We start from the raw sequence: 26,921 nt of genomic DNA on the forward strand, positions 1-26,921 counted from the left end.
CTGATTAAGTAAAGAAGAAAATAAAGTTCTTTGATGCACAAGTTTAACACTATCAAACACAGAACACATTTGCCTCACCCTGCATGAATGCACAGAATCTTTCCCCAGAGCAATGCATTGTGGAGCAAGAAACTGCAGACATGTTGCAATCCTATTGTCAGCGTTCCCAAACAACTCCCTCTTTTTCCCCATTTGCACACAAGCCTACTCCCATCAGAGCAGGGCATACCTCCTAACCTCTGCAGCCCAAGCATGTGGATGAAATTTTGGAACAGCAGTTATTTGTTTATTATTTCATGAAATTCATATACCACTTGATTGAAAAAGAAAATACCTCAAAGTTGTTTACAAAATAAAACATAAAACCATATTTAAAGCAATTTACTTCCATGAGAATGTGTGATGATTGCATCTGTATATATTTGGTATGTAACTTCAAGTCAGAATCTAAAGAGCTGCATTGGTTTGTTCAGAATTCAGAAGGGTGTTTTAAAAAACGAAGTCCTGCCCAAGAATTGATCGGGGATGTGTGGCCTGGGTAAGTTCAATTATAAACTTATAGGAGTCAGATTTCTCAAAGCAATACTAATCTAATTCCTATTGATTTCAATGGGACTAGATTGTGGGCGGCCAAACTGAAGTTGCCGGACTCCCATCATCCCTGACCATTTCTGGCTGGGGTTGATGGGAATTGGAGTCCAGAAACATCTGGAAGTCCAGGCTCCTCACACTTACACAATAAACAGATATTCTGGCTCTAATGTATTCAAGTCTAATGTATTCTCCTGATCCATCCCATTATTTCTGGTCAACCATACTTAAGACCTTGCAGAAAATCACTCTTTTATGGCACACAGATTTGGCTGATGTTCTCTTTGTTTCCTTTTAAACACTGAATAGTAGTTTATATTATTTTATCGGGTATTTAAATTGTGGATTTTAATATCTGATTGTTGTTTTTTATGATGTTTTTACCAACTACTACTTCTAAACTCCATTGTTCTTTTGATTATCTGCTTTTATTATGATAAATTGTATTACACACAGAGAGAAACACAAGCACACACATATTTAGTGTGTTTCTAGTGTAGGTTACAGGGACGCAGGTGGCGCTGTGGGTTAAAGCCTCAGCGCCTAGGGCTTGCCGATCGAAAGGTCGGCGGTTCGAATCCCTGCGGCGGGGTGCGCTCCCGCTGCTCGGTCCCAGCGCCTGCCAACCTAGCAGTTCGAAAGCACCTCCGGGTGCAAGTAGATAAATAGGGACCGCTTACCAGCGGGAAGGTAAACGGCGTTTCCGTGTGCAGCTCTGGCTCGCCAGAGCAGCGATGTCACGCTGGCCACGTGACCCGGATGTGTCTCCGGACCGCACTGGCCCCTGGCCTCTTAAGTGAGATGGGCGCACAACCCCAGAGTCTGTCAAGACTGGCCCGTACGGGCAGGGGTACCTTTACCTTTACCTTTAGTGTAGGTTACCTTAGGAAAGCTTTTGAAGAATAGCATCCAAGAGTCTGAGATAAATATGCATATCATGGCTTCATGCAATGTGTTTTGCTAAGCACCTATCTCAGAGGCGTTTCTGCATAGACCAGGGGTGGCCAATAAGGTGCCCTCCATCGTCCCTGATCATTGGCCATTCTGGCTGAGGGCTAAATTGTATTCAAAAACATCTGGAGAGCACTAGGTTGGCTACCCCTGGTTTGAACAAATCATCTCCTAAAAGTGGTGTGTGTGTTGCAGAGAGTAGCCCTGCCAGGAACCACAGGGGCAAAACCCTTCTAAATACATTTTTGCATGGTCCTGTGACAAATCATGCATCAACAGAACAGTTAAATCTTTGTAAACACAGAGTTGTTTGTCTCTCTGACATCTACTTTTGCTGAATCGTTCATTCAGATCCCCTTTTTGTTAATCCCTTAGGCTTTCAGTTATGCCATTTATTTTAAGCCACACCAGCCTTGGTATCTATTTAGTATGGCAACTTAACATTAATCTGCATTGACAGACACACAATCCACGTACAAAGGCTGTCTGGGTTGGCAGTTGAAGCTTATCTCAACAGCAATGGAATAGCATGGTTCACTGGGGAGGTATCAGGAACAGGTCAGCAATAACGGTATTAGTGAACTCCCTTTATTCAAAGAAAGCTCAAAACAGCTCAGGAGACTAGGCCTAGTGAGCAGAGCAATTCTTCCCAGCAGATCTTTCCTGAATTAGGCAGTTGTGAGGAGTGAAAGTCCCCTGGTTCCTTCCGAATCAGTCTGAGGTTCCTTCAACTTGCTTATCATTGCTCTGCCCTCTTCATACCTCTTCATGTTCTAGAAGATCAGGGAGGAGGGTAGCTGCCCATCACAGGATGGAGAGACAGCCTGGCTTCCTCACTAGCCTAATTCACTGCTGCCTCTTGTCCCCCCTCCTCTCAACCCTCCTCTTCTGCCTTTGGTTCTTGACTGCTCTCTGCCACAGACTCTTCCTGCCCACTAAATCCTGTTACCTCTTCAGCTGCACCTCCTTTTCCCAGTGTGCTTAATCTTCTCCATCTGACCACATCATCGTCCCACCACCAATCTGAACCTTCTTCATTTGGGGTGAAGAATCCCTTGTGGGGTTCTCCAGCTAGTGCCTCCCACCACTCCTCTGCATCTAGCCAGCCCATTACAATGGTCAGGTCCATCTTAAGTATATCAGGCACCGTGGTGCAAAGATCCCTCTGCCCCCCCCCGTTTCCCAGAGTTGCCAAAAAGTCGTGAAAAACGGTTGAGGGGGTATGTGAAAGATCCCTGTGTGGGAGAAAATCTTGGAGAGGGGGAGGTGGTTTAACGCAATAGCCCAATAGCCAAACTCCTAAGGAGGCAATGGGTGGGTTTCCCTTCTCCCGCTCCCTTGCCGACACACTAACCGCACTCCTTACACCCCATAGCTAATCTCTGATAGTTTTAAAGCTGCAGACGAGCGACATGACTGTAGAATAGACCAAGGCTTCCACAAGGTTCCACTCAGCTGAACCAACCGCAAAATACCTAAGACAAAAACACAAGACAGAAGTGAGAAGCAACAACTGCATTGCGAAATTCCCCAACTGATCGGCGGCAAAGAGGGAGCTCCTCTGCCGCGCTTGCCTTAAATGTGGCAAGCCACACACCCCGAGCCAGCCGATTGGCTGGCCAGGGGGATGACGTGGCAGAGGATTCCCCAGATCGCACAGGGCTGGAAGCCTGCAACACCACCTCCTCCCAAGGTCGGAAGTGGATTTGCCAACCTTTTTATGGTTCTGCTGGCAGCTTTGCAGAGCTGAAGGAGGTGGGCAGCGGCTGGAGGGCAGCTCCTCCGGCAGGGAAGAGGTGGAGGCTCCAGGCATGGCACTGCTTCAGCGAGGTAGGCGAGGGCGGCAAGCTGAGGCAGGGAGGCACCGCCGCGCTGCGCCACGCCCAGCCTCCGCCTCTTCCCTGGTGCCCGTGCCACAGTGGCCACGACAGGCAGAGGCTCTGGGTGTGGTGCTGCTTCAGTGCGGCATGGCGGAGGCGGGTGAGGGCAGCGAGCTGATGCTGGGAGGTACCACATCCAGCCTCTGCCTCTTCCCTGGCACCCTTCAGAACTTGGTGCCCTGGCGCACCGCACCACTTGCCTCTATGGGCAAGACGCCCCTGACAATGGTCTACCACAACTGAGGGCAGCAGGCTAGTTTAGGGTGCACAAAGCAGGTCACAAGACACACACAGGTCTATCCTTCATCAGCTTACCTCCCCACTGCCCCCTGCACCTCAACATTTGCCACCTAAGGTAGCAGGAAGCCTCCTGCTGTCTAATCAATGGAAGGGCCAGTTCTACTTTACTCCTGCCTCTGCTCCCGGTCGCTTATCTGGTTAATATCCACCCTATTACCCAATGACCATGAAGTTTACATTTGGAAACCTCCAATTCTTGTGAGGCTGAATAAGCCCATTGTACAAAGCTAAGGGGCACATTCATTACCTCAAGCCTACTGATACGTGAACCTCAGAAGGTTGTTCATGAGCTAATGTGGACCTTGAGCTAAAAAGGTTCCTCAATTCTATTCTACCAAGTTAATAAACAATGTAGCAACCCAAGACATATACCTTTCTTTTGTATTTTTTTCAGGGGGAAAGTCTGTATTTATCCACCAGGAAGGGTTGAATTGATTGTGGGGTGGGTATTTTTTGGCATAGCTGAAAAAACCTCTGGTTGCTGTAAAACCTCTCCCATAGCGAAAAAATTTATGCTCATAGCATTACAGCAGCATATATACTTGACACCAGTGCACAACAGGAGCGGTGATCAATTGCCTTGGTAGAGTTTACCCCATGATTACCCTTGTGACAGGGACTTAACTTTTTCTTGCCAACTTTTGCGTCCCCGCCCTCTATTAAATTTCCTTGGTTTTAAGCCCTCCAGGAGACACAAGTGATAGAATCTTCTGTGGGTGGTTGAAGTTTTCTGTGGCTGGGTAAGTTACATTTCAACTTGTTCTCTCTCTTGTCTCCACTCTCCACAGTTAGCTGTCTTTTCTAGTTCTGACCCAACCTTCCATACCTCTGTAAAGTAGTACCCCCCCCCCTTTTTAAGAAAATTCAGAATATCAGTGTTTCTACAGCTCCACCTCCCAACTTTTTATGTTGGAATTTGTATTGGTGAAATAAGGAATCCTGCACATCCTCTGAAAGAAGTTAATATTTAGCAAAGTCTGGGGATATTCTCCTGGTGATAGAGAGGTTCTGGGGTGAGGCTGCCACAAATTAAACTCTCTGCTCCAAACTCCTCCATCATATAAACCTGTACCTTGAACCCTAGACTGTTCTTCAGACAGCATGCCAAGCCAAATTGGGATCTCTGCACCAGCTGAAGTTTTTGAACAGTGCATTAAGACATCTAGTTGTAAGATTTGAAAGCCAAGAATAGCAGAAATGTTTACGGGATCTTACCACAACTGCCAGGATGAAGCCCTCTTCCTTTTCTAGAGTCTCAGGGTAGTTCCATACAGCAGTTTATTGTGGACTCAGTGCTGCTTGCACATGGAAAGCTTGCAAAGTGTCTGCATTATATTATTGCCAAAATGCCACCCCATATTATTTTTGCATTTAATTTACATTTATTGTTTCAATGAAAAATCCAGTAACTGAATGAATAAAAACAGCAACTGTAAATCTGGATTAAATGGAGGCGGCGGGGGGGGGGAATACATTGTATTTTGATGAGGATGATTGTGTGTGGATGCTGGGAGAAATTAACTAATAAATAATTTGAATCCATAATAAGATGCCATGGGGAAGTGCTCTCAGTCTCTCTTGAAGGGAACGACTTTGAAGGTGGGATTCAGATGATGTTTGGGGTGGGTGTTCTTTACTGGGTTTTTGTGAAGTGATGAGGGGTCCTCTTTTGTCACTTCTATTTACATAATCATTAAAAGCAAGGACAAGCCAGCTTTATGTGACATTTGACAGCTCTGTTGCTATAGGCTTTGAAAAGGTGCTATTTGTCTCACTATCTGCTCTGGAGAAGGAAAGATAAATGTGAACATTGCCACCTCATAAAAAGCCAGTAAAGTAAATTTCCACACCCAAAAGTGCCAAGCCACCTGAACATTGCCCTCCCTCCTGATCTTCAGAAGGGTTTTCACCCACACCCACTCCTAAAATCTCTTAAATTGGGTTAGACTGAAATTCAGCCCAGCCCAACTTATAACCCAGCAGCAGGTTCCTTCCTGCCCATTTGGCATCCAGTGCTATTTAGTAACAGGAGATGAGTGACTGAACGGTTTCCTCTTGTCTCACCAAGTAGCTGTTTGTTGCTCTAAAGTAACTGGAGAAAAGCAAAAGCAACAGGAAACAAGAGGTGCTTTTGTTCTCACTGTATTCAGGACCCCCCTGCTATTGCTTCCTCATTTTGAGCATCAGTAAAGAAGAGGAGATGAACATCTTTCCACCTAGGACGGTAAGCGATATCTACCTTACAATCAACAGTGCCTGATGGTTTCTGCTCCAAGCGAAAATAAGTTCTACTCAGTAACAGTCCTCTGATTCTAATGCATGCTAAGCTACAAGCAATAATGGGTTTGTCTGTACTTTTCTTTGCTGTGCCTCAAACATGGCAAGGAGAAGTTAGGACCAAAGCATCTCAGATTATCTAAGAAAGGGTGGGTCCATTTAGATATAATGCAGAATGATGTATTGGGAAGCTTGAAGGCTGAAGAGAGGGAAGCCAGATTCTCTCTCCCTCTTTTAATAATGCAAGAAAAAACAAAACTCTGCTATCTGATCCAGTGGATTAAGATTTCAATTCCAGGGAGGTTATCTTGTCACTTGGGGGAAGGGACATAGTTCAGTGGTTGACCATCTGTATTGTATGCAGTAGCTCCCACTTCAATCTCTAGGGTCTCCAGGTAGGGCTGGGAAACTTTCCTGTCTGCAACTCTAGAGAGCCACTGGCCATCAGTGGAGACAATGCTGAAACTAGATAGTCCAATGGTCCAGTTAAGTATAAAGTTCTGAACTGGACCATTGGAAGGAAGGAGGAAGTGCAGGGAATGTACAAGATGGCAGCTCACTAACACAAGACCAACTGATGTATCTGAACTAGCCCAGTTTGGTTTGACTTAATCCACTGATGAGACCGTTATACTGGCCTGAGAAACTAGAGCCACTGAAACAATTTCCCCAAGTGATGGTTTGGTTTTCATAGTCAAAAGATGGTGTCATTGCATTTTCCTAGCATGAGAAACCTCCCCCCCCCCCAATTTCATTTCTCAGCAGGAAAAATCTGAAGTCCGGATCATTCAAACCCTCACACAGGGTGAACAAGCAGCTGTTGCTTCTAGAAAAGAAACGGTGAAGAAATGCCTTGCCAAGCTTGGGATTCCACATGATGTGGTAGGGTTTCATTTATTATTAGTAATAACAATTAATTATAATGATCAAACAGAAGATTCATCAGGCTGTGTAAAACAAGTATGCTTTGGGTATTGAAAACACACACTTTATTTTTTCATTCCTTGATTAAACAGAGATTTGTTAAGTCCCCTCCCTTTTCTTCCACCAGGACAAAACCCCAAATATTGCTGTCCTGGGCTCAGGAGGAGGACTGAGGGCCATGATTGCCCTTTATGGGACATTGACGGAGCTGAAGAAATATGATCTCCTGGACTGTATTATGTACTTGGTTGGGGTATCAGGTTCAACCTGGTAAGTGAATGTAAATGGTTAATGAGAAAAGCAAGCTGTGGCATGTGGTAGAAGCTGCAATCTCTGGCACAACACCTTATCACAACTGATAAAAATCTCTGTGCCATCAGCATTTACAAGATCAAACTCAGCCCATGGCAGCAAGGCAAAAGCAACATGCCTAACAAAGCTACATTTTTCACCGGGCTCAGGTGGTTATGACAAGAGGTTGTAATTCACATGTTAAATCACAGAAAAGACAGCTACCCCACAACACAGTCTCATTTTAGGCTCTATTCATGGGCAAAGGATCTTGGAAATGCAAAATATATAGTCTTCACAAATCATTTGTGCAAGACAAAGGACACACACACTTCCCCACAAGAAAGAGTGGGTGGTGTTGGCATAGTGAAAAAAATAGTTTTCACTATCCTGGCATACAGAGAGTCATTTTACAGAAACATCCTGCAACACAGAGAAATAATAAGGATGTCATATTGGTAAGCAATTATTACACCAAAGAATACCTTTTCTCATGCTCTGGTGCATACAGTGGTACCTTGGTTTGTGAACAGCCTAGTTTACGACCATTTTGGATTACGACCAATTCAAACCCAGAAGTGCGCGTCCTAGTTTGTGAACTTTTTTGGATTATGAGCTGCTTTTTTTTGGATTATGAACAACTTTTTGGGCTCCATTGGCAAAAGTGCGCCTTGGGTTACGACCTGTTTTGGTTTATGAATGGACTTCTAGAACGGATTATGGTCGTAAACCAAGGTACCACTGTATGTCTTGTCAGTGAATGGAGAGGAGTGTGATCACATGCATTGACTCTGATGTCTGACTTCTGCACACTGAACAGAATGGGCTTTATGTCAGTAGAGCTGGATACATGGAGGCTGGAGCTAGGGCCAGTTGCCATGATATATGGTTTTATTGACTGTGTGGGACCAAAGGAACTTAGGGACTCTTCAACTGTTACTATATTGTACACTTACTCTATCACATATGAATGAACACTGTAGACTTGGAATTTTTAATCCCAGCTGATTGCAATGTAACTTCTTTTATCACTCATGAAAGTTCATTCAAGTGTGTGTCTGGTTGCATGTAAACTCCAAGCTGAAACTAAAAAGGAAGAGAGTTATTAAAGCTTGTGACCTGCAGAGAACATTCTTCATTTGCTAGTCCTTCGAGTATTTTCAAAATTAGTAGGTAGTCGTGTTGGTCTGACACAGTCAAAATATATGAAAAAAAAAAAAAAAATTGCCCAGTAGCACCTTAGAGTAATGGACAGTTATACAGATAGATAAATAGATAGATAGATGATAGATAGATATAGATAGACGTGGGTGGCGCTGTGGGTTAAACCACAGAGCCTAGGACTTGCCGATCAGAAGGTTGGCAGTTCAAATCCCCGCGATGGGGTGAGCTCCCGTTGCTCAGTCCCGGCTCCTGCCAACCTAGCAGTTTGAAAGCACATCAAAGTGCAAGTAGATAAATAGGTACCGCTCCGGCGGGAAGGTAAACGGTGTTTCCGTGCGCTGCTCTGGTTCTCCAGAAGCGGCTTAGTCCTACTGGCCACATGACCCGGAAGCTGTACGCTGGCTCCCTCAGCCAATAAAGCGAGATGAGCACCGCAGCCCCAGAGTCGGTCACGACTGGACCTAATGGTCAGGGGTCCCTTTACCTTATATATATTTCAAAATAGGATTGTGTCTGAAATCCATTGCTCCTTCACATTGTTTCAAACATATTGTTGCATGTCAATCCAATCTCTGAGAGGTACAAAATCCCAGGGATTCCAGAAGCTTATTATTCAGGGTTTGTGTTTCCTTTGGAATGAGGTGCAGTCGAAACTGTGGTGTCTTTAGGATATATGGTTTATTTACACACACATATATAACCATCCCTCACAATGGAGGGGTTTACAGCATTGACATCCCCAAAAGGGTCTTGCTTCTCCCATAGCTGCAGCCTTCTAGTCCAACAGAAATCAGGCATGGGTCTATCTCTCCCAGCTGCCAAGCTTCTAGCACACATCACTCAAGTCTCAACTCTGCCTTTATCTTTCTAAGTACCGGCAGGTTGAGGAAGGGGCCCCCACCCATTTGTTATCTGACCCAGAGCCACTTTTTTGTTATCTTAATGGCTCATACTTAGAGGGCCATTACCTCACCAGGAAGCTAGCCTGCCTAGTCCAGGAATTGAATCCATGCTGGATCCAGGAATTAGATGGGGCCCCCAGGTATACAGCCTACATCCCCTCCACAAACTCATCATAATATTTATATTGTTCCATGAAAAGGTGCATGTCAGCTCTCTACAAAAATGAAGACTGGGCTGAAAAAGTAGAGGCCTTGGAAAAACTTCAGAAGGAAACACTTGTAAATGGCAAATGGGATTTGAAGAAGGCAACAGAAGCTGCATTGGAGGCCTCAAAAGATGAACATTACTCCTTGACTGATTTCTGGTCCTATTTTATTGTGTATAAAATGCTAAAGGAGGTAGGTGGAGATTTTTTAAAAAGGTTTTTTTAAAACCACATGAGACCTAAACTGAACAAGAATATAAAGAAAGTTAGCAGTTACCAAAAGTGACCAGGACAGTATTTTTCCCCTCAAGGCCCTACCATTATATCTTATATATCATATGAAACATATAAATCCATTCATATATTCAGAAGCACTAAAATTAGGTAGGTAATTTTGTTTTCATCTCTGGATTATTATATGGTAAAGTGTTGTCTGGAGCTAGACAGGAAGGATTTGAAGACGAGATTTTGCCTGCAAGTTGGCCAACCATGATCTGATGCACCCTTGGGAAGAAAGAATGAGAGTCAAGTGTGGGTTGGTGTCAGGAACCACTGACCACTTCCCTATGTGGCAACCAGTGTCATTATAGCTTCTTAATCTAGAACCATGTGGATTCACTCTCTACTCAGAGTGGCCAGTAACCTTATAAAAATTATTCAGCATTTTAATGCAGATTTCTCCTATTTTTGCAAGAAATGCATCCTAATACCATGCATTCTGCATGATATTTTCACTTATATATATTCATTTTTATGCACACTTCTACATAATATATGCATTTTTGTGAACATTTGTTATCGAAGAGGTGCATTGCAAAATTCGGACAAGTGTGAATTTTGTGTGTGTGGTTTGGTTCTCAACTTGCACTCAGAAAGTGCAGATTTGATCAGTTCGTCTTCAAATGCAAACTGAATCAAATTTCTCCCCCATCCCTGAATGTTACACACAAGTAAACCCTGACAGTTGGGGAACAGGTAGAGTAGTAAAGTCAATTAACTAAACCCATGTCTTTTCAGCTTGATGAACGCAACTTGACTGAACACAAGAGATCATGTGAGAATGGGAAAAATCCTTATCCCATCTATGCAGCTGTGGACAAGCACAGATACGAAGGACACCACGTAGGTAATAACATGACGATATCATTTTCTCTTATTATTTTCTCCCATCCACTGGTATCATTCACTAAGGCCTTTCTCCACATGCCCACCCTACAGTGTTAGCCAGCTGGCTACCAGTGAGTGCCAAAACTCTGCCAGCTTACCCAGGACCACATCAGATTTGATTTTAAAATGAGCTGATCCATCTCCCTCCCTGCCAAAATAAAGAAGTAAATCAATCAATCAATCAATCAATCAATCAATCAAGACAAGCAGCAAAACCAATTCAATTTTTCCAGAGGGCAGCTCTTCAATATACCAGCACGGGCAAAGCAATCAAGATGACCTTGTCTGTGAGGTTACATTGAAGAGCTCTCCCTGGGGAAACCGAAAATGGTTACCAAAATCCCCAGCATCATGATGGGAGAGGGACGACTTTGCAGCCCCAAGGGTTACACTCTGATTGCTGTGTATTTCTGTGGGTAAAACTACTCACCCTGATACTGAAACAGAGATTAGCAAGTTCATCTGAGCAATTGGATATTAGCACGTCCCTGCTTGCCCAAAGAATTTCATGGTTATTGCTGACTTCCTTTCAACTTCACTTCAAAATCCCTCCAAGTGTTTCCCCTGCACAGGGCCTTCCAAATCGCTTTGCATTCTGCTTTAGATGGAATTTCTTGGCAGCTCTTTCTTTGCTGATTTGTTTCCCATTCATTTGTCTTCTGGGCATTCAGTTCTCATTAGCACTTTGGGATTTTCTTCTCATCTCTCTCTCTCTAACTTTCTTTTATCTTCTTCCCTCCCAGGCAGCTGGTTTGAATTTACCCCACACGATGCAGGGGCTCCTGGCGTAGGTGGGGGTCACAGTACAGCAGGATATATCGAAACCAAACTCTTTGGGAGTCTGTTTAGAAATGGAGAACTAAGCAAGAAGAAAAAGGAGAAAGATATTACCTACCTTCAAGGTTTGCCAACCTAGTTTTGCTTATTTGAAGCCTGTCGTTCTCAGAATGCCAAGTAGAATAACCTCCTCTGAACCAGTGGTGGCTGGAACAGGTGGGGTGGAGGGCAGGGGCACCAGCTGTAAATGACCCAATGACAGTCAGGACTACCACCCAATTGGTGGCAAGACAGAAGGAGCTGGGGGCAGGTTGAGTATAGTTTGAGGTTGATGGACAGTGCTCCATTCATGCTAATGGACCAGCCTCCTCTGCTCTGAAGGTATTCTAAAGATGCACAAGAAGCAACTTCACATCAAGTCCATTTGGCTTCATGCTGTTTCAGTTCAGTACTATCTCTTCTAGCAATCTGGGCCCCAGACATCACAGGCTTACAACTCCCATTATCCCCAAACATTGCCTATGTTGGATGTGGCTGGTGAGAGTTCTTTCTGTGATGATCTGGATGGTCAGAGGTTTCCCATCCCTGGTTTATACTGATTGGCTACAGCTCGCCAACATTTCAGACAGGAGTCTTTCCACCCTCAGCTTTACCTGGAGACAGCAAGGATTGAAATTGGGATAGTCTGCATGCAAAACATGTGCCATGGCCCTTCCTCTCTTTTTGCAAGATCAAAGAATAGAGTGGGTGTGTGATCAGTTGAGAGGTTTAGCAGTGGAATTCTATCCATGCTTACTCAGAAGTGAGTTCATCTGGAACTTGCTAGGGACTGTGTTTAGAACTGCAGCCTTAACATGCATATTTACAACACTGCAGTGTTGAAACCATCTAGGTTTATGGGGTACATAAGAGGAGTTCATGCAGCAACATGTCCTGGAGCAGACAAGATGGGAAAATGCATAACCAAGGAGACTATGATGTGTGCATTGCTATCTTTATAATTTTTCAAAGGATGGAGCCATTTCAAACATGGCTAGTTAAATGCTATATGAGCTTTAAACATCAGGTTTGGACATTTATACTTACACCAAAGACCAGTGCTTTTTTTCTGGGGGGAAGGTGGGGTACGCATACGCCTAAACATTTTGCGAACATTTGGCTCCATTGAGGGGCAGTATTTCAATATGAGTAGGAAAATTAGAGTATCCCTAAACATTTTTTTAGGGGAAAAAAGACTACCAAAGACTGTTAAAAAGCCATCTCTTCCTTATTTTCAGGTTTATGGGGAAGTGCTCTGGCAAGCGAACGAGAAATTAAGAAGGAAATCCTTGGTAAGTTGCTACATTTTTGCCTCTGTTGCTCAACGAAGCAAAATTCTTCATTGTGACTCAACACATTTCTGAGTTAAGAGCTTCTTGTTCAGGAGCTATAGACAGAAACAGACAACAATAGTGCTATGATTCTTTAAAACACATCTTAAGTTGCATGCATGCTGTGGAAAGTCTTCATGGTCCAAAAATCTTTAAAACACATGACAAAAAATAGCTTTCCTGAATGCTTATACCCTTTTTATATTGTAAGCCACCCCTATGATCCTTGGATGAAGGGTGGTATTGATTATTAATTAATTATAATAAAACCCATGCCAGACTCTTAAAAGATCCAATGATGATGAAACAGCATTTGCCAGGTACTAAACTCAGACCTTAGCCATGAAATAACAAAAATCTATTTGTTCTCCTTGAACAACACGCATAATTTATCTTAAATGTAAACATAGGGTGGTATGCAACTAAATAGATCCACTAGCACAAGGATTTCTGCTTGCTCCCTCCCCTGCTCCCTCTCCAAATGCACTCTGGAAAGCTGGGGGACTGGCCAGAACAGATATATTGGGGCATAGGGAGTATGCAGGGATAGAAGAGTTGACAGAAATTTCTTTGCACAGCCAAAAGTCTGCATACTAGTAGATCTATTTCACTAGATGCCTCCCAAGCACCTACTTTTGAGGCTTGCTGGGTTCTGGGAGATGGAGGGTCTGGAATGCTTTCTAATGACAATGTGTCAGCTGGGTGTTGTTCCAGCTCTCCCATGATTTCCCAGCTTTCCCCCTCATCTGCCTCTGAGCTCAACCCCCTTTTGTAAATCTATACCATCTTCCTCCTCCCTGGAAGGGTCAGGATGGGGAGGCGGTCTCCACCATTCCTCCTCCTCTGCCCAGTCCCTGACGTCTTGTAGTAAAGCTACTCTGGTCTCCTTTGGGAGGAAGTGCAGGGCAGAATTTTAATAATATATTAAATGAAACAATGATACATATGAGAAAGTAAACCTTACATGTGTGTTAACATAGGGATTTGTCTTTCAAGGTGCTTTACTGGATTTGCTAAAAAAGGACAAAGAAGCTTATTTTAAAGCCCGTGAACTGAATCCAGGTAACTCACGTTTCCTTTCATCAGTTTTCTTTCTTCATCTTTTTGAGATCCCAGTCATCACCATAAACCAGAGGTGGACCATATTTTGAGGGCCAAAGAATGACATTCTCTTTGGGTAAAATGGTTGTTGTTGGTGGTGGGACACACTTTCTCCCTCTGTCACCTCTTCACCACATGGAGGGAGAGCAACAAACCAGGAAACACAGAGAGACAACAATGGAAACCTTTTTGTTTCTCTCTAACCCATCTCCTTTCTTTTCCTCCCATTCTTTCACATCCCTGAACAGATACCTATTCACCCACACCCATTCCTACAGTTACCTTCTACTGGGATTTCTGGTGTTCTATGGACTTGTGTCTTCAGACAATTTGGAAGCTTCCCATGGATTATGAACAACTTGCACTTCTCTCTGCAATACACACCAGAAAGTCCCTGTTACCAAGCAGTATCAGCAGATCTTTGTGAAACTTTAGGCCAAGCACAGGTTAGAGTAGTGGCTCGCAACTGCCTCAATAGTTTGGGTTCAGGAAAGTATATCTATCTTTGAGATCTCCTCAGGAGTGGTCCTCCCTTTTAAACAGAGCAATTTTGGATGTAATGAAAAAACAGAAAATTGTTAGTTATTTATGCTTAATATAGGCTTGCTCCCAAGAAGGGGTGCTTGAGAGATTTTTGTTCCTCAGGTGCCAAATTGACTTTGTCAGCTTTGCATGCCATTTGTTATTCTATCTAAGGGAGAAATATATATTGGGCTGGTCCTGGATCTTATTGACCTATGCAGATCTTAGGAAATGTTAAAGGCAAAGAATGCAAAGGAAGCTATCCCTTCCCCACAAAGTTCTGTTGTGTTTATGAGGTGGGGGTATAGCAGTTGCCAGTGGCGTAGCGTGGGGGGTGCAGGGGGGGCCGGCCGCACCGGCCGCAACATCTGGGGGTTAGGGAAATCCACGGGTTAGGGGGCGCAAATCCATGGGTTAGGGGGCGCAAATTACTTGCCTTGCCCCGGGTGCTGATAACCCACACTACACCACTGGCAGTTGCTGGACATCTGAATGAAATGGCCACTGTAAAAAGCTCATTTAGAATAAATAGAGAGCAGGCTGGCCTTTGTAACCAACTTTCCTGTTGTGTTTCATTCTCAAGAGTACCAGGCACTTAGTTTTCTTTGCAAGGCTTATGAGTATATTTTGGAGTTGCAACTGTCTATATTAGATGCTTCAGCAGCAGCAGCAACCGGATTTTTTGACCTTTTGGAGAACCTCCTGAAAGGTAAGTGGTTTCTAAGCAACGTATTTTCTTCCTTTTGAAAGCAGTATGGTGCTTTGTGAATAAATTGATGGGCACTAGTTCAGAGTAGGCCCTCTGGAATTAATGAATCTGTTAGATATGCCCATTAACTTTTTAATTTTCATTATTATTATTATCCATCAAAATTCAAGTTTGCCAAAATATAATTACAACAAAAAGTGTGGGGAAGAGAAATGTTAATGTTATAACTAAGTATGCCTTAAATAAAAAGAGATTGCAAGAAAAGCAACAATGCTACTTTCCAAACAGAATATATACCATTACTTAAGTGATTTACAATATCCCTAAAAGTATACTTAAACCTGTGGTTTCCTGTACTCTGTTGCACCATTATGTTATGAGCATGCTCTACTTTTCTATAAAGCAATTATGAGGCTGTCTTCCTTCTCTTACTCTGAGAAGAGTTATTAATATTATCATATTTATATATTTCCCAAGTTTTGATCATCCATTCTTCCACAGTCCTTATATTATAGAATCTTCCACACACACACACACACACACACACACACACACACACACACGTTACTGCAGATTTTAATACAGGTAGGTGTCCATTGGGAGTAAATAACCAATTCTTTCCCCTTTGTTGCTTAGTTTTTCATCCTGCATTTATTCACCATGCCTCTCTATTTTCTGTGAAGTCCATAGTACCAGCAAAAGCTATAAGGCGCTCAAAGAGATGCGTCAGTCCTGGACGACAGCAGATGAAAAGGCAAAAGAGGAAGCATGTTTGAAACTGTGGGAAGCTTTGCATGATGATTTTGGAGGCAAGTACCATAGTGCTCATATATTGCCTTCTAACAGTGACTTGCTACAAAGTTAGGGAATCGGGTTTTGGTAATATAATATATGCTGGTGCTCACTTTATTATTTGTGTAAGAATTATCCTAATAACAAACTCAGGTGACAAGTGCTAACACTATTGCACCCAAACAGCAGCCACTTAAAAGAGAGAGAGAGATACCAGTATGGAGTTTGCAACAAATACACATGTATACAAGCATGCACATTTGTGTGTGTGTGTGTGTTTGTGCGAGTGCACACGCACACACACACACACACACACACACACACTTTGTTAATTTTTAACAAAACTACTAATTGGGAACCCTCCCCCCAAAGGCCTGATGAATACTGAGCATGTTCAGTAGCTGCAGAATGTACAGTAACAGTCTGAAAAGAGAAATGGAATACAAGGGGAGTGGAAAGGCCTCATAAAAGAGAATGGCTGGAACCCAGGATCACTCTTTTAGGGTTGAGAATAGACTTCAACAGCCATATGTAAAGGTAAAGGTACCCCTGCCCGTACGGGCCAGTCTTGACAGACTCTGGGGTTGTGCGCCCATCTCACTTAAGAAGCCAGGGGCCAGCGCTGTCCGGAGACACTTCCGGGTCACGTGGCCAGCATGACATCGCTGCTCTGGCCAAAGCCAGAGCCAGAGCCAGAGCCGCACACGGAAACGCCGTTTACCTTCCCGCTGGTAAGCGGTCCCTATTTATCTACTTGCACCCGGAGGTGCTTTCGAACTGCTAGGTTGGCAGGTGCTGGGACCAAGCAGCGGGAGCGCACCCCGCCGCAGGGATTCGAACCGCCGACCTTTCGATCGGCAAGCCCTAGGCGCTGAGGCTTTTACCCACAGCGCCACCTGCGTCCCTCAACATCCATACCTGTTGCTTATGCTTAGAAGTGAACTTCCTACTCCACATGAAAAGTGTTTCGTTTTTTAAAATCCCAGAGAAACCCTGAGCCAATTCAAAGGCTCAGAAATGTGTCATTCTGCCAGCCATGTGATGACCTCTCCTGTCACACAAACTTATCACTGGCAATCAAAGATGGTGGATGTTTGTAAGCTTTTACAATGCTTGTCTGACAACCACAATTTTGGAGCTAGGTGGGGCTGGGGGTGTTAAGTGGGTGTAATTTGGATTTTCTCCAATAAACCACACAGTTTCCTATTTAGAGGGACATGGATCAGCTTATTTTTAAGCCAACTAGCAAATGTTGCAGGGACGGGACATTGTTCAACTTTTTAGAGAGTGAGCCCCTTTCAATGAAATGGAACTTACTTTTGAGTAGGGATGGAAGAGGAATTCAGTTCACTTTGCAATTAAAGTTGAACATGTCAAATTCACAGAAAAGTGCATATATTGGTGAAATTAACAGCCATATTGCTTTTCTTCTAACACCCCCACCCCCAAAAAATGTGTCCATGGGAATTTAAGAAGCTTAAGATATGTCTTATCTCCCTGCAGTATCTTCAAGCTGCTTGTTGAGATGGTCTATACAGTGGTACCTCGGGTTAAGAACTTAATTCATTGTGGAGGTCTGTTCTTAACCTGAAACTATTCTTAACCTGAAGCACCACTTTGGCTAATGGAGCCTCCCACTGCCCCTGCACGATTTCTGTTCTCATCCTGAAGCAAAGTTCTTAACCCAAGGTACTATTTCTGGGTTAGCGGAGTCTGTAACCTGAAGCGCATGTAACCTGAAGTACCACTGTAGTTCTCAAATGGTTGTTTTTCTTCCGAAAACAGGAGTTATAAAAGTGATATCTATCAGCCCTTTTCAAGCCATTAAAAGTAAGTAATTGCTTTTTTATTTGCATTGCCTTTCTATTCTCTGTAGCCAGTGCCATTTAGAGGATAGACATAGAGTTAGATTTGGATCTTTAATGCCTGAATAAAGCCCCATTTTAGACTCATTGAGTTGAACCCAAAGAACTATGAACAGAAAGAAAACAGCTGCTAGCAGTGTTCCACAAGCACCAGTACAAGCAGTACAAGAGATTCTGTTTCATGCTTACATTGGGCAAGTGCAAAACTCTTCAACATGTTTTGCTTCAATTTCATTTTTCCTCTTAGAATGTTCTGGCAGAGGGATGCGGAATGTGTGACCCTCCCAATGTTGTTAGATCCTGCATCTCATCAGCTGCACTGCCAGTTATCAGAAATAATGGGAGACACAGTCCAATGATATCTGCATTTCCCCATCCCTTCTTTAGAACAAAGCACACATCTGTGCATATGTGAGCAGAAAGTACCTTCTGGAGCTAGCAAGGTTCTGTTATGTGCCTTTGGGAGAATCACTGTCTCTCAATTTTGCACCTCTAAGTAGAATTAAGAATATCAGCATGGGCTTGGTACTGATGAGCACTGCAAAGGCTACTAAGCTCTTAACAAATCAGGAACGCTATCAGTTAGTAGCAATGGCCATCTGTACTCTGAAACATCCTTATGGAAGTGCCTTAATCTATCCAGGAGAGCCTCTTCCCCATGCAGTTCCATTTCAGCTGGAAGCAAGTGGAGTCGTTGTTGGCTGCCGTCTTGATAACAAAGCACGCATGTCGTAATTAGCTTGAAGATTTATTGCAAAACAAACAATCAGTCTCGGACACTCTGTCGGAGCTTCTGTACCTTACAATTCAGTTGACCCTTCTGAGGAGTGCTACCTGGTTCTGCAGAATATCCTGAACCTATGACCCTTACGTTTCTGGGTTTGTTTCCCATCTAATACCTTTCCCATACGTCTACTCCTTGGGCTCAGGGGATTAATTGCCTCCTCTTCCAGTGAGGAAAAGCTCCCCCTCCTGCTTTCCAAGCCTGCCTGTGCTTCTTGAGTGAGTTGGCTTCTCTCCACCCCGCTCTCTGCTAATGTCTTATCAGCATTCCATTCCATGTTAGGGGGAGGGGGAGTTCTTCTTTTTTGGTGATCACTCGTAGCCGAGTAAGATTATCTTCCATAAACACAGTTTTGACAATGAGTCTGTAAGTGACTGTGGAGACAGCCGACTACTCCCAGCTGTCTGACTGCTTCCTAGCAGATGTGTTCAGATGTGTTCATGACAATTGTTCTACTTCAGGCATAGGCAAACTCGACCCTCCAGATGTTTTTGGTCTACAACTCCCATGATCCCTAGCTAGCAGGATCAGTGGTCAGGGATGATGGGAATTGTAGTCCCTAAACATCTGGAGGGCTGAGTGTGCCTATGCCTGTTCTATTTCATTACCATTGTGTTGAAACAGGAAATGTGTTGCATAAAACCTCATGTCAACATGGAAGCGGACCCTTCCTTTGTAATGCCTTGTCCTGGGTAGTTTGAGAGGTGAAATAGTAATGAGCTTTTTATGTCTCTTTGAATGGTGTATTTTTAAAAGCCCACTTGTTATATGTATTTTTAGAAACTGAACAATAAGAAATCCTCATAAACTTCCACCCCCCCCAAGAAACATTCCATGGATATATAATGTAAATTATATAGTTAAACATGAAGTTTGTAAGTAGCTTAGAATTGAATGTACTCTCTGTTTTAGCAGATTGTCCCAATGTGAGCCATGGGTGGTGAGAGGGCAGCATTGCTCTTTCCACTGAATTCAATAATAAGTACCATACAGTTTCAAAATCACATTTCGTATTTGTGTTCCTGAACACTCTAAGGTGCTTTGTTAGTTTCTCCATAAGGGATATGTTCTTTATTCTGTCCCACCATGCCTCTGGAATTAAATTATTTGCTGCTTTGCAATGTTGTGTAATTATATTTCTAGCTGAAAACAGAGATTAATAGGTCGTTAATGAATAAATTCTTATTGTCATCTAGATTCAGATTTAATAAAGCTAGCCTCGGATCAGGTTGTATCACCTGATCCGAGGCTTCAAAGATTATTTCCCAAAATAATTGAAAGGTGTATGGTTTATCCAATCTTTTGTGCACTATTTGCTTCAGTGTGAACTGTTCAGTTTTATCTGTTTATATAGTTTTGTTCTGCTTTTGATTGGTTTTCAGGAAGCCTTATCGAATGCTATTGTATTGTTATTTATTTATGTGGCATTCTTAGCTCTGAATCTCATTTAATTTAGACTGGATCATGCTCATCCACAAAACCAATGTATGTATTCTGAAGTGGACTTGGGGATGCACCGATAACTTCTTTCACAACGACCGTAAGATTGTTTCGCAATCACATTCATGATAGTTTACTTATAATTGTAAGTTTTTATATTTTACAGCAGAATCTCGGTTTTTGAATGTAAACCATTCCGGAAGACCGTTTGACTTCCAAAACGTTTGAAAACTGAAGCATGCATTTCCGGAAGCAATTACTCAATATGGAAAACTCAATATGGAAGCTGTGTGGCACGTTCGGCTTCCGAAAAGCGTTCAAAAACTGTAGCATTTACTTCCGGGTTTTCGGTGTTCGGAAGCCGAAACGTTCGACTTCTGAGACACTCGAAAGCCGAGCTACCACTGTACTGCATGTTTCAGACTGTGACTGCCACATCATCATGCCATGGGGATACTGTCGAATAGGGATAAGTTGGGGCAAGATTTTGGACTAGGGATGGTCAAGGACAGGGATGGGGCAAGGATTTGGACTAGGGATGGTCAACTATTGGTTGACTTTTCATGGAAAGAATCAAGTAGTGATGGCCGTGTCCCCTCCCCCAAAGACAAATTATCTCACTCTGCAGAAGGGGATGGGTCACACCTATTAGAGGGGCTCATTGTGAGACAGCTTCCTATGTTATGCATTCCTGCTCCTAAGAGAGTCAACTAGCAAACAGCAGTAAAAAGTAAAATACTACTTCCAACTCCTTTCCAGATAAAACCTTTCATTTAAAGTAAAAAAGGGGAGACCTGGTAAAGTAATTCTTGAATTGGTAGATTCAGCTAACAAGTCATAGAGCCAAACCTTCTTTTTTCCACTAGTATTTTCCATTAATGGAGAACTTGGAGGTGCATGTGGCAGCTTTAGATATATTTCAAATTAAGAAGGGGAAAAAATGGAAATCCTCAGGAACAGTATGCTTCACCTTGGAACACACTGGAACAGAGTTGTCTTGGGGCTATTTGACTCATATTTGTATCCCAACTGATCTTTCTCCAGAGCTTTATTAATAATCAATCACCAATAGGTTTGTGTTGGTTCAAACATTTACACTGAAGTTTTGTGTGATGTTATGTTCTTAGCCGATGTTAAAGTCCCAGCGCTAAAAGGGAAAGATGTCGTGTCCCTGATTGATGCTGGCCTGGCAATAAATACTGCTTACCCGCTTATTCTCTACCCTGAGAGAAATGTGAAGCTGATCCTGTCTTTTGACTTCAGTTCTGGGGACCCTTTTGAGGTAATTCATTTTATGAAAGGGGCAGATAGGCATACAAGGCTAAAATACATCTTGTCTCCCTTTCTAATTTTTCATAGCAACAGGAATTCAGATGATGAGGTGAAACCTTGTAATGGATGTGACTAACTTAGGACCATTAAATTCAGTGAGACTACTCTGAATTTAACTTAGTTGGATACAACTCTTTGACTCATTTCCTGACCAATCAATTGTTGTCAGAAACCCCCCTCTCTCTGTGAAATAACTATGATACAACCTCTTCTCATGCATTATCCCAGTTTTCCATAGATAACACTGCTTGGGAATATCCACTCACCTGGGACTCTGGGTGGGCAGCTGTTGCACCATGGCATGGCCATGGTGGGTCCAGGAAACTGCCATATTCTAGTGGCTGGAGGAGGTGATGGATGGCACTGCCCACCTCCAGCTACGTCGGGCACTCAGGTAAAGGTGGGCAGTGCTCGCTTAGCCAACCAAAGGCAGGAGCTTAGGGGCTGCAAGCAGCCTGCCCCCAGCCTATTTAAGGGGGCAGACAGGTGTTGGCCACCCTCATGGCTGACTGGGACAGATAAAGTTGCAAATAAAGCATTGGGCTGGATCCTTAGTCACAGGGGTACCCCGTTAGAGGGGTATAGGACGGCTGACTGTCTGGGACACCACTGGGGGACCAATGGGCCAATGCACCACTATAAATGGCAGCCTGTGTGGGGTCATAGCATCCAATCCATGTTGTGGGTTACTCCCCAGCACAATTTGACCCCATCAGGTTCCTTTCAGGTTACAGACAGGCTGTCTGATGAAGGATACATGCCCAATGCCTTAGCCAAACCTACTCTTTTATGTAATCAATAAACTTGTGGCCTAATTCAACCCAATACCAGTTTCTGGTGCAATTCTTCTCCCCCCCTTCAAACCTGCTGCAGCCATTATGCTCCTGTGCTGTCAAGTATCAATGCATGCAACACTGAGAATCCGATGTTAACAGAGCATTGGAGGAGGGAGCAATGTTACATCACTTCTCAAGCTGCTGAGGTAATGTTAGAATAAAAGATGTTTAGGAAAGAGAGATATAGAAGCTTAGTGGCAGAACACCATTTTTCATGCAAAAGGCCCCAGGGACAACCCCTTGCATCTTCTGGTAGAGCTGAGAAAGATTCCATGCCTTAAATCCTAGATATTGCCAAGAGGTGAAGACAATACTGAGCTAGATGCGCTGTTGATCTGACTTGATAAAAGCCAGCTTCCTATGTTCCTGTGAGCCCCTAAGAGCAACACAGGAAGCAAAGTGGCAGCTATTTTTCCAAGTGGATTTGTCAATGCCTTAAATAGTTTTCTCTTCCTTTTGGCACAGACCATCACAAAAGCTGCAGAGTACTGCAGAGTCAATGGAATCAAATTTCCCAAGATAGATGAGAAAGATCAGCAAGAGAAAGACAACCCGTTGGATTGCTATATCTTCAAAGGAGAGGGCCTAACTATCATGCATTTCCCACTATTCAATAGAGTCAACTGCCCAGGTAACTTGAGAATGGGGCTCATTTGGTGTTTTTTGTTTTGTTTTTAATGATCAGAGATTAAAATGATTGAGAAGTAAGAATCCAGTGGGTCATTTCCTCCCAACATTAAATTGCTCTGGTAGCACATTCACCTTCATGTTTAAACTCATCTTCCATATTTCCTTTCTTTCTGAGACATTTCCCCTTTTCCTGACTGGTGAACATTGCCTTCCTTAAGGTTCCTTTCTCCATATCAGATAAATCCTACTGGGGCCTCATTAAACATCCCTGCCACATACATTCCAACATTTCACAACTGAAAATAGGGACAGACCTCAAAGCCCCTATTGACAAGCCACCCGATTGCACATTGTTCTATGCAGTCTATTATATCCATAGACTTCTGCTATACTACAAAAACATAATTATTATAGACTCATGGAGTAAAAGCAGGCCTTGTAAACCACACTGTCCTGCTGAGTTCAGGAAATTTAGAGCTTGAACATCCCAAACAAGTAGCTCTCTAACCTTTTTATTGAACATCTTTCACAAAGATGTCCCCAAAATTGCCCCAATTAGCTAAGAACTGCGGACCCCATGTTTTTCAAATGCCTAGCAATGGACCCCTACCTTTGAAAATTTTGGTATCTCTATTGTAGTTTTTGTTATGTGATTCTCCTAATGTTTGGACGAAACCTCCCCTTCTGTAACTTAAGCATATTAGATCTACTCTTGCCCTCTGGGTAATATATTATCAATATGATATCAATAATTTGAAATCAATATCACCAATGATAGTATGTGAAATAGGAGGCATTGTACTACATGAGACATTATATACTCCAGTGCATGTCTTTATATGCCTGCGTATAAACCTTAGATGCATCTGTGCAACCAAACTCAGAGTTTTAAAAGCTAGAGATTAAGGGAATGCAGCGAATCCTGCATAATGCAACTCTTGCAGTGTGCTCAGTGAGCAATTCAATGTTTAGCTGTGATCCTCTTTCTGTAGAAAAGTGTGTGGGGGGGGGAGTAAAGTTACATGCAATATTCTCTTTTTTTTGCCTTTTTTATTTTATTGATTTATTATACTGACACCAACACAGACAACACTCACAAAACAAACAAAAAGATACTACAACTACAAATGCAAAGTAGATGTTACAGACACATCAGTAATTCAGTTCTTATTGATTTCTATTAGACTTCTTTCATCCTCAGCGCAGGTCCGGTTGTATACTTAGTCAACTGCTTCTTTCACAATTCCTCTTCTCTAATTTTTTCTTTATCTTACATTCTTACACCATAATTTGTTTTGCGGAAATTAGTCAAGACAAGTCCAGGTATTACCTAATTTGAGGGCACTGTTTTTTCAGATACTATATTTTCATTATTCTTTCTGAAATTTTTATTTGTATTGATTTCTAATTGCTTCTGTCAATTTAGCCAGTTCTAAATACTCAAATAACTTATCTTGCCACTCTTTTTTTTTTGTTGGGATTGTCTCATGTTTTCAATTTTTGGCAATTAGAATTCTTGCTGCAGTTGTCACATATTCTCTTATTTTCCCTTGCAATACCTGACTCTAATATTTCCAATAGAAAGGCTTCTGGTTTTTTAAAAAAATTGTTTGAATAATTTCTCCAGCTCTTCATAAATGATATCCCAAAAACTTCTAACTGTATCACAAGTGCACCACATATGCAGCAGTGTGCCCTCCGCTTGTTTGCATCTCCAACACATTTTCAATTTTGTTCTATACATTTTAGATAGTTTGTAAGGTGTCATATACCATCTGTAGAACATTAAATAATTTTCTTTTATTGCTTCACATGCCGTGAATCTCCAGTTCTCTTTCCACAATTTTCCCCAAGCTGCTAATTGAGTAGGTTTACCTATATCTATTGCCCATTTCACCATCACTTCCTTCACTTGTTCATCTTTCACCTCCCATTCTAGTAAGGGTCCATACATCCTAGATATTACTTTTATCTTGTTTTGTATTATCCCCCCCCCATAAATGCAATATTCTTAAACTCGTCAGTAATGGGTTACTTTATAGTCACCCTCCAATGTGCCTGTTTTTCAGGTAAAATTGATGAATATGCTTCAACGTTTAAAACCTTCAAGTTGAAGTACTCGGATGAAGAAATTGAAAAGCTACTCACTGCAGCAAAGATGAATGTAGCAAATAATCATCAAAAGATTCTGGGTGAGATCAAGGATATTATGGGTTCTCCTCAAAGGGCTTAATCAAATGTTATAGGCCTTCTAACTTGTGAAGAGCCTCAAAGAGCTGGCTCTCCTCGTGAGATTTTGTTTGGAGAACTTAAAATCACTTTTGGGTATTGGTTGGGTGCAAAACTGTAATGTCTGCATTAAATATAAAACATATGCTCAGGAAGAATTCCTTTCCTTTTTGAATGTGTGTTTCAAGCATTGTCTGTTTATACATAGGTGATTCCCTGCTTCAAGAATGTGGAACTTTGACCCTCCAGATGTTGTTTGGACCACAACTTCCAGCATATCTGATCATTGGTCATGCAAGCTGAGGCTGATCAGAGTTGGAGTCCAACAACATCTGGAGGGCCACAGGTTCATCATGCCTGGTCTAGATGATATAGTACTAATAATGAAAAATATAACAATGATTATGATAAAAAATAACATGTATAATACTGTCAACGAAACAAGTTCATATTGCATATCATTGTAGATATAACACTCTCTGGATAATGTGTTATATGGATTAAATAGAATGACTATGGTCCAAAGGAACTCTTTCCCTCCTATTTTTTGTTTGTTTGTTTATGAGGTGCTTTTAATTGTTCTGTATATTACACAGCTTTCTACATGGTGTAGTGCTAAGAGTGATAAGTATAAGGCAAGATTCAGATTAAGTTACTTCCGTCCCACTGAAGTTGCAGCTAACTTGTCCCATGGATTTCTATTGGAGAAGAGCACATAGGGAGCTGTCTAATTCTGTATCAAATCATTGGTCCATTTTTGCTCACTGTTGGTTATACTGACTGACACTGGCTGTCCAAGATTTCAGACTAGGATTTCTCCCAGCCCTTCCTGGAACTGTCAGAGATTGAACCTGCAGGCAACATGCATGCTCTTCCACCCCCAATTAAATCTATCATAAATACGTGATATACAAGGAAAGCTTTGCAAAGGAAAACAACCTCATAGCTTCTCAAGAAAACAAGCCCTCTCTGAAAGATGAGACATCCAGTCAAAGTATGAATAAAACGAAGAAACAAAATAAGACCACTATAATGAATGTAATATGTGGAATGTAATTAATCTAATAAAGATAGCACCTAAATGTTCTTTCATATGTTGTCAGATTTTATTGGTAAGTACAAGGTTTTGAAAGGCAAGTGCTGGTGGTATGGCCATGTTGCCAAAGGGCTAAGAGCTGCACCTCATCCTCACTTTTGTATTAGGAGCTCTCTCTGTGTGAATGTGTGGCTAGAGCTAGACAGAGACAAAAGTGGACAGATCAATAGATGCGGCTCATGTATTTTTTTGGTAGAATACATTCCAGCCGCACAGAAGTCAGAAGTTTGTACACCAAGCTTTCAACTTATGCTCACATTTCTTATGTGATCCCAAGCTTACATTAGGGTTTATTTCCAGAGGCAAAAATCCAGACAAAAGAAGTTGTTGAGCTTTTATTCCCGCGATTGCAAAAAAATATGCTGAGCTTCTCTGCTGAGCCCATGCTGCCCACACCAGAGCCCATACCTGAACCTGAACCACCCACCCACCCACATGCACACCCACCCACAGAAATTTAACCCCTCCCCAAACCCCAGACATTTCCTTAAAATGGTAAAAATCCTCCTGGATGGGCATGTTCGCCCCCAAAAGAAGACATGTCTGGGATTTCTTGGACGTATGGCAACCCTACCTTATACTGGCAATAAAATGCAGTGGTACCTTGGTTCTCAAACTTAATCTGTTCCAGAAACTTAATCTGTTCCAAAACCAAAAGCATTCCAAAACCAAGGCGTGCTTTCCCATAGAAAGTAATGCAAAACAAATTAATCTGTTCCAGACTTTTAAAAACAACCCCTAAAACAGCAATTTAACATGATTTTTACTATCTAACAAGACCATTG

The 26,921-nt window shown here is 42.5% G+C and overlaps 3 protein-coding genes across 4 annotated transcripts in view; 2 read left to right on the forward strand and 1 right to left on the reverse strand.

The window, feature by feature from the left end:
* LOC307200216 (epididymal sperm-binding protein 1-like) overlaps positions 1 to 26,921 on the forward strand; it is a 180,738-nt gene that overhangs the window by 147,808 nt on the left and 6,009 nt on the right.
* LOC307200549 (olfactory receptor 5AP2-like) overlaps positions 1 to 26,921 on the reverse strand; it is a gene marked incomplete at both ends in the record, with an annotated part of 240,442 nt that overhangs the window by 34,958 nt on the left and 178,563 nt on the right. The window lies entirely within an intron of this gene.
* LOC307200125 (cytosolic phospholipase A2 gamma-like) lies at positions 5,676 to 26,126 on the forward strand. Of its 2 annotated transcripts, none has more exons than XM_079948515.1 (15): positions 5,676 to 5,946; positions 6,765 to 6,881; positions 7,051 to 7,193; positions 9,481 to 9,679; positions 10,504 to 10,612; positions 11,397 to 11,555; positions 12,708 to 12,761; positions 13,797 to 13,862; positions 15,007 to 15,132; positions 15,816 to 15,941; positions 17,710 to 17,754; positions 20,030 to 20,113; positions 21,141 to 21,295; positions 22,647 to 22,812; positions 24,881 to 26,126. In XM_079948515.1, the coding sequence occupies exons 1-15, from the start codon at positions 5,923 to 5,925 to the stop codon at positions 25,042 to 25,044; spliced, it is 1,737 nt and encodes a 578-aa protein (XP_079804641.1). In that variant the 5' UTR covers positions 5,676 to 5,922; the 3' UTR covers positions 25,045 to 26,126. The 2 variants fall into 2 exon arrangements, with proteins under 2 accessions (XP_079804641.1, XP_079804640.1); XM_079948514.1 differs by having other exon boundaries at positions 5,677 to 5,946; positions 6,762 to 6,881.

The sequence above is a fragment of the Podarcis cretensis genome, assembly GCF_951804945.1.
Source record: "Podarcis cretensis genome assembly, chromosome: 13".
NCBI classification, from domain to species: domain Eukaryota; kingdom Metazoa; phylum Chordata; class Lepidosauria; order Squamata; family Lacertidae; genus Podarcis; species Podarcis cretensis.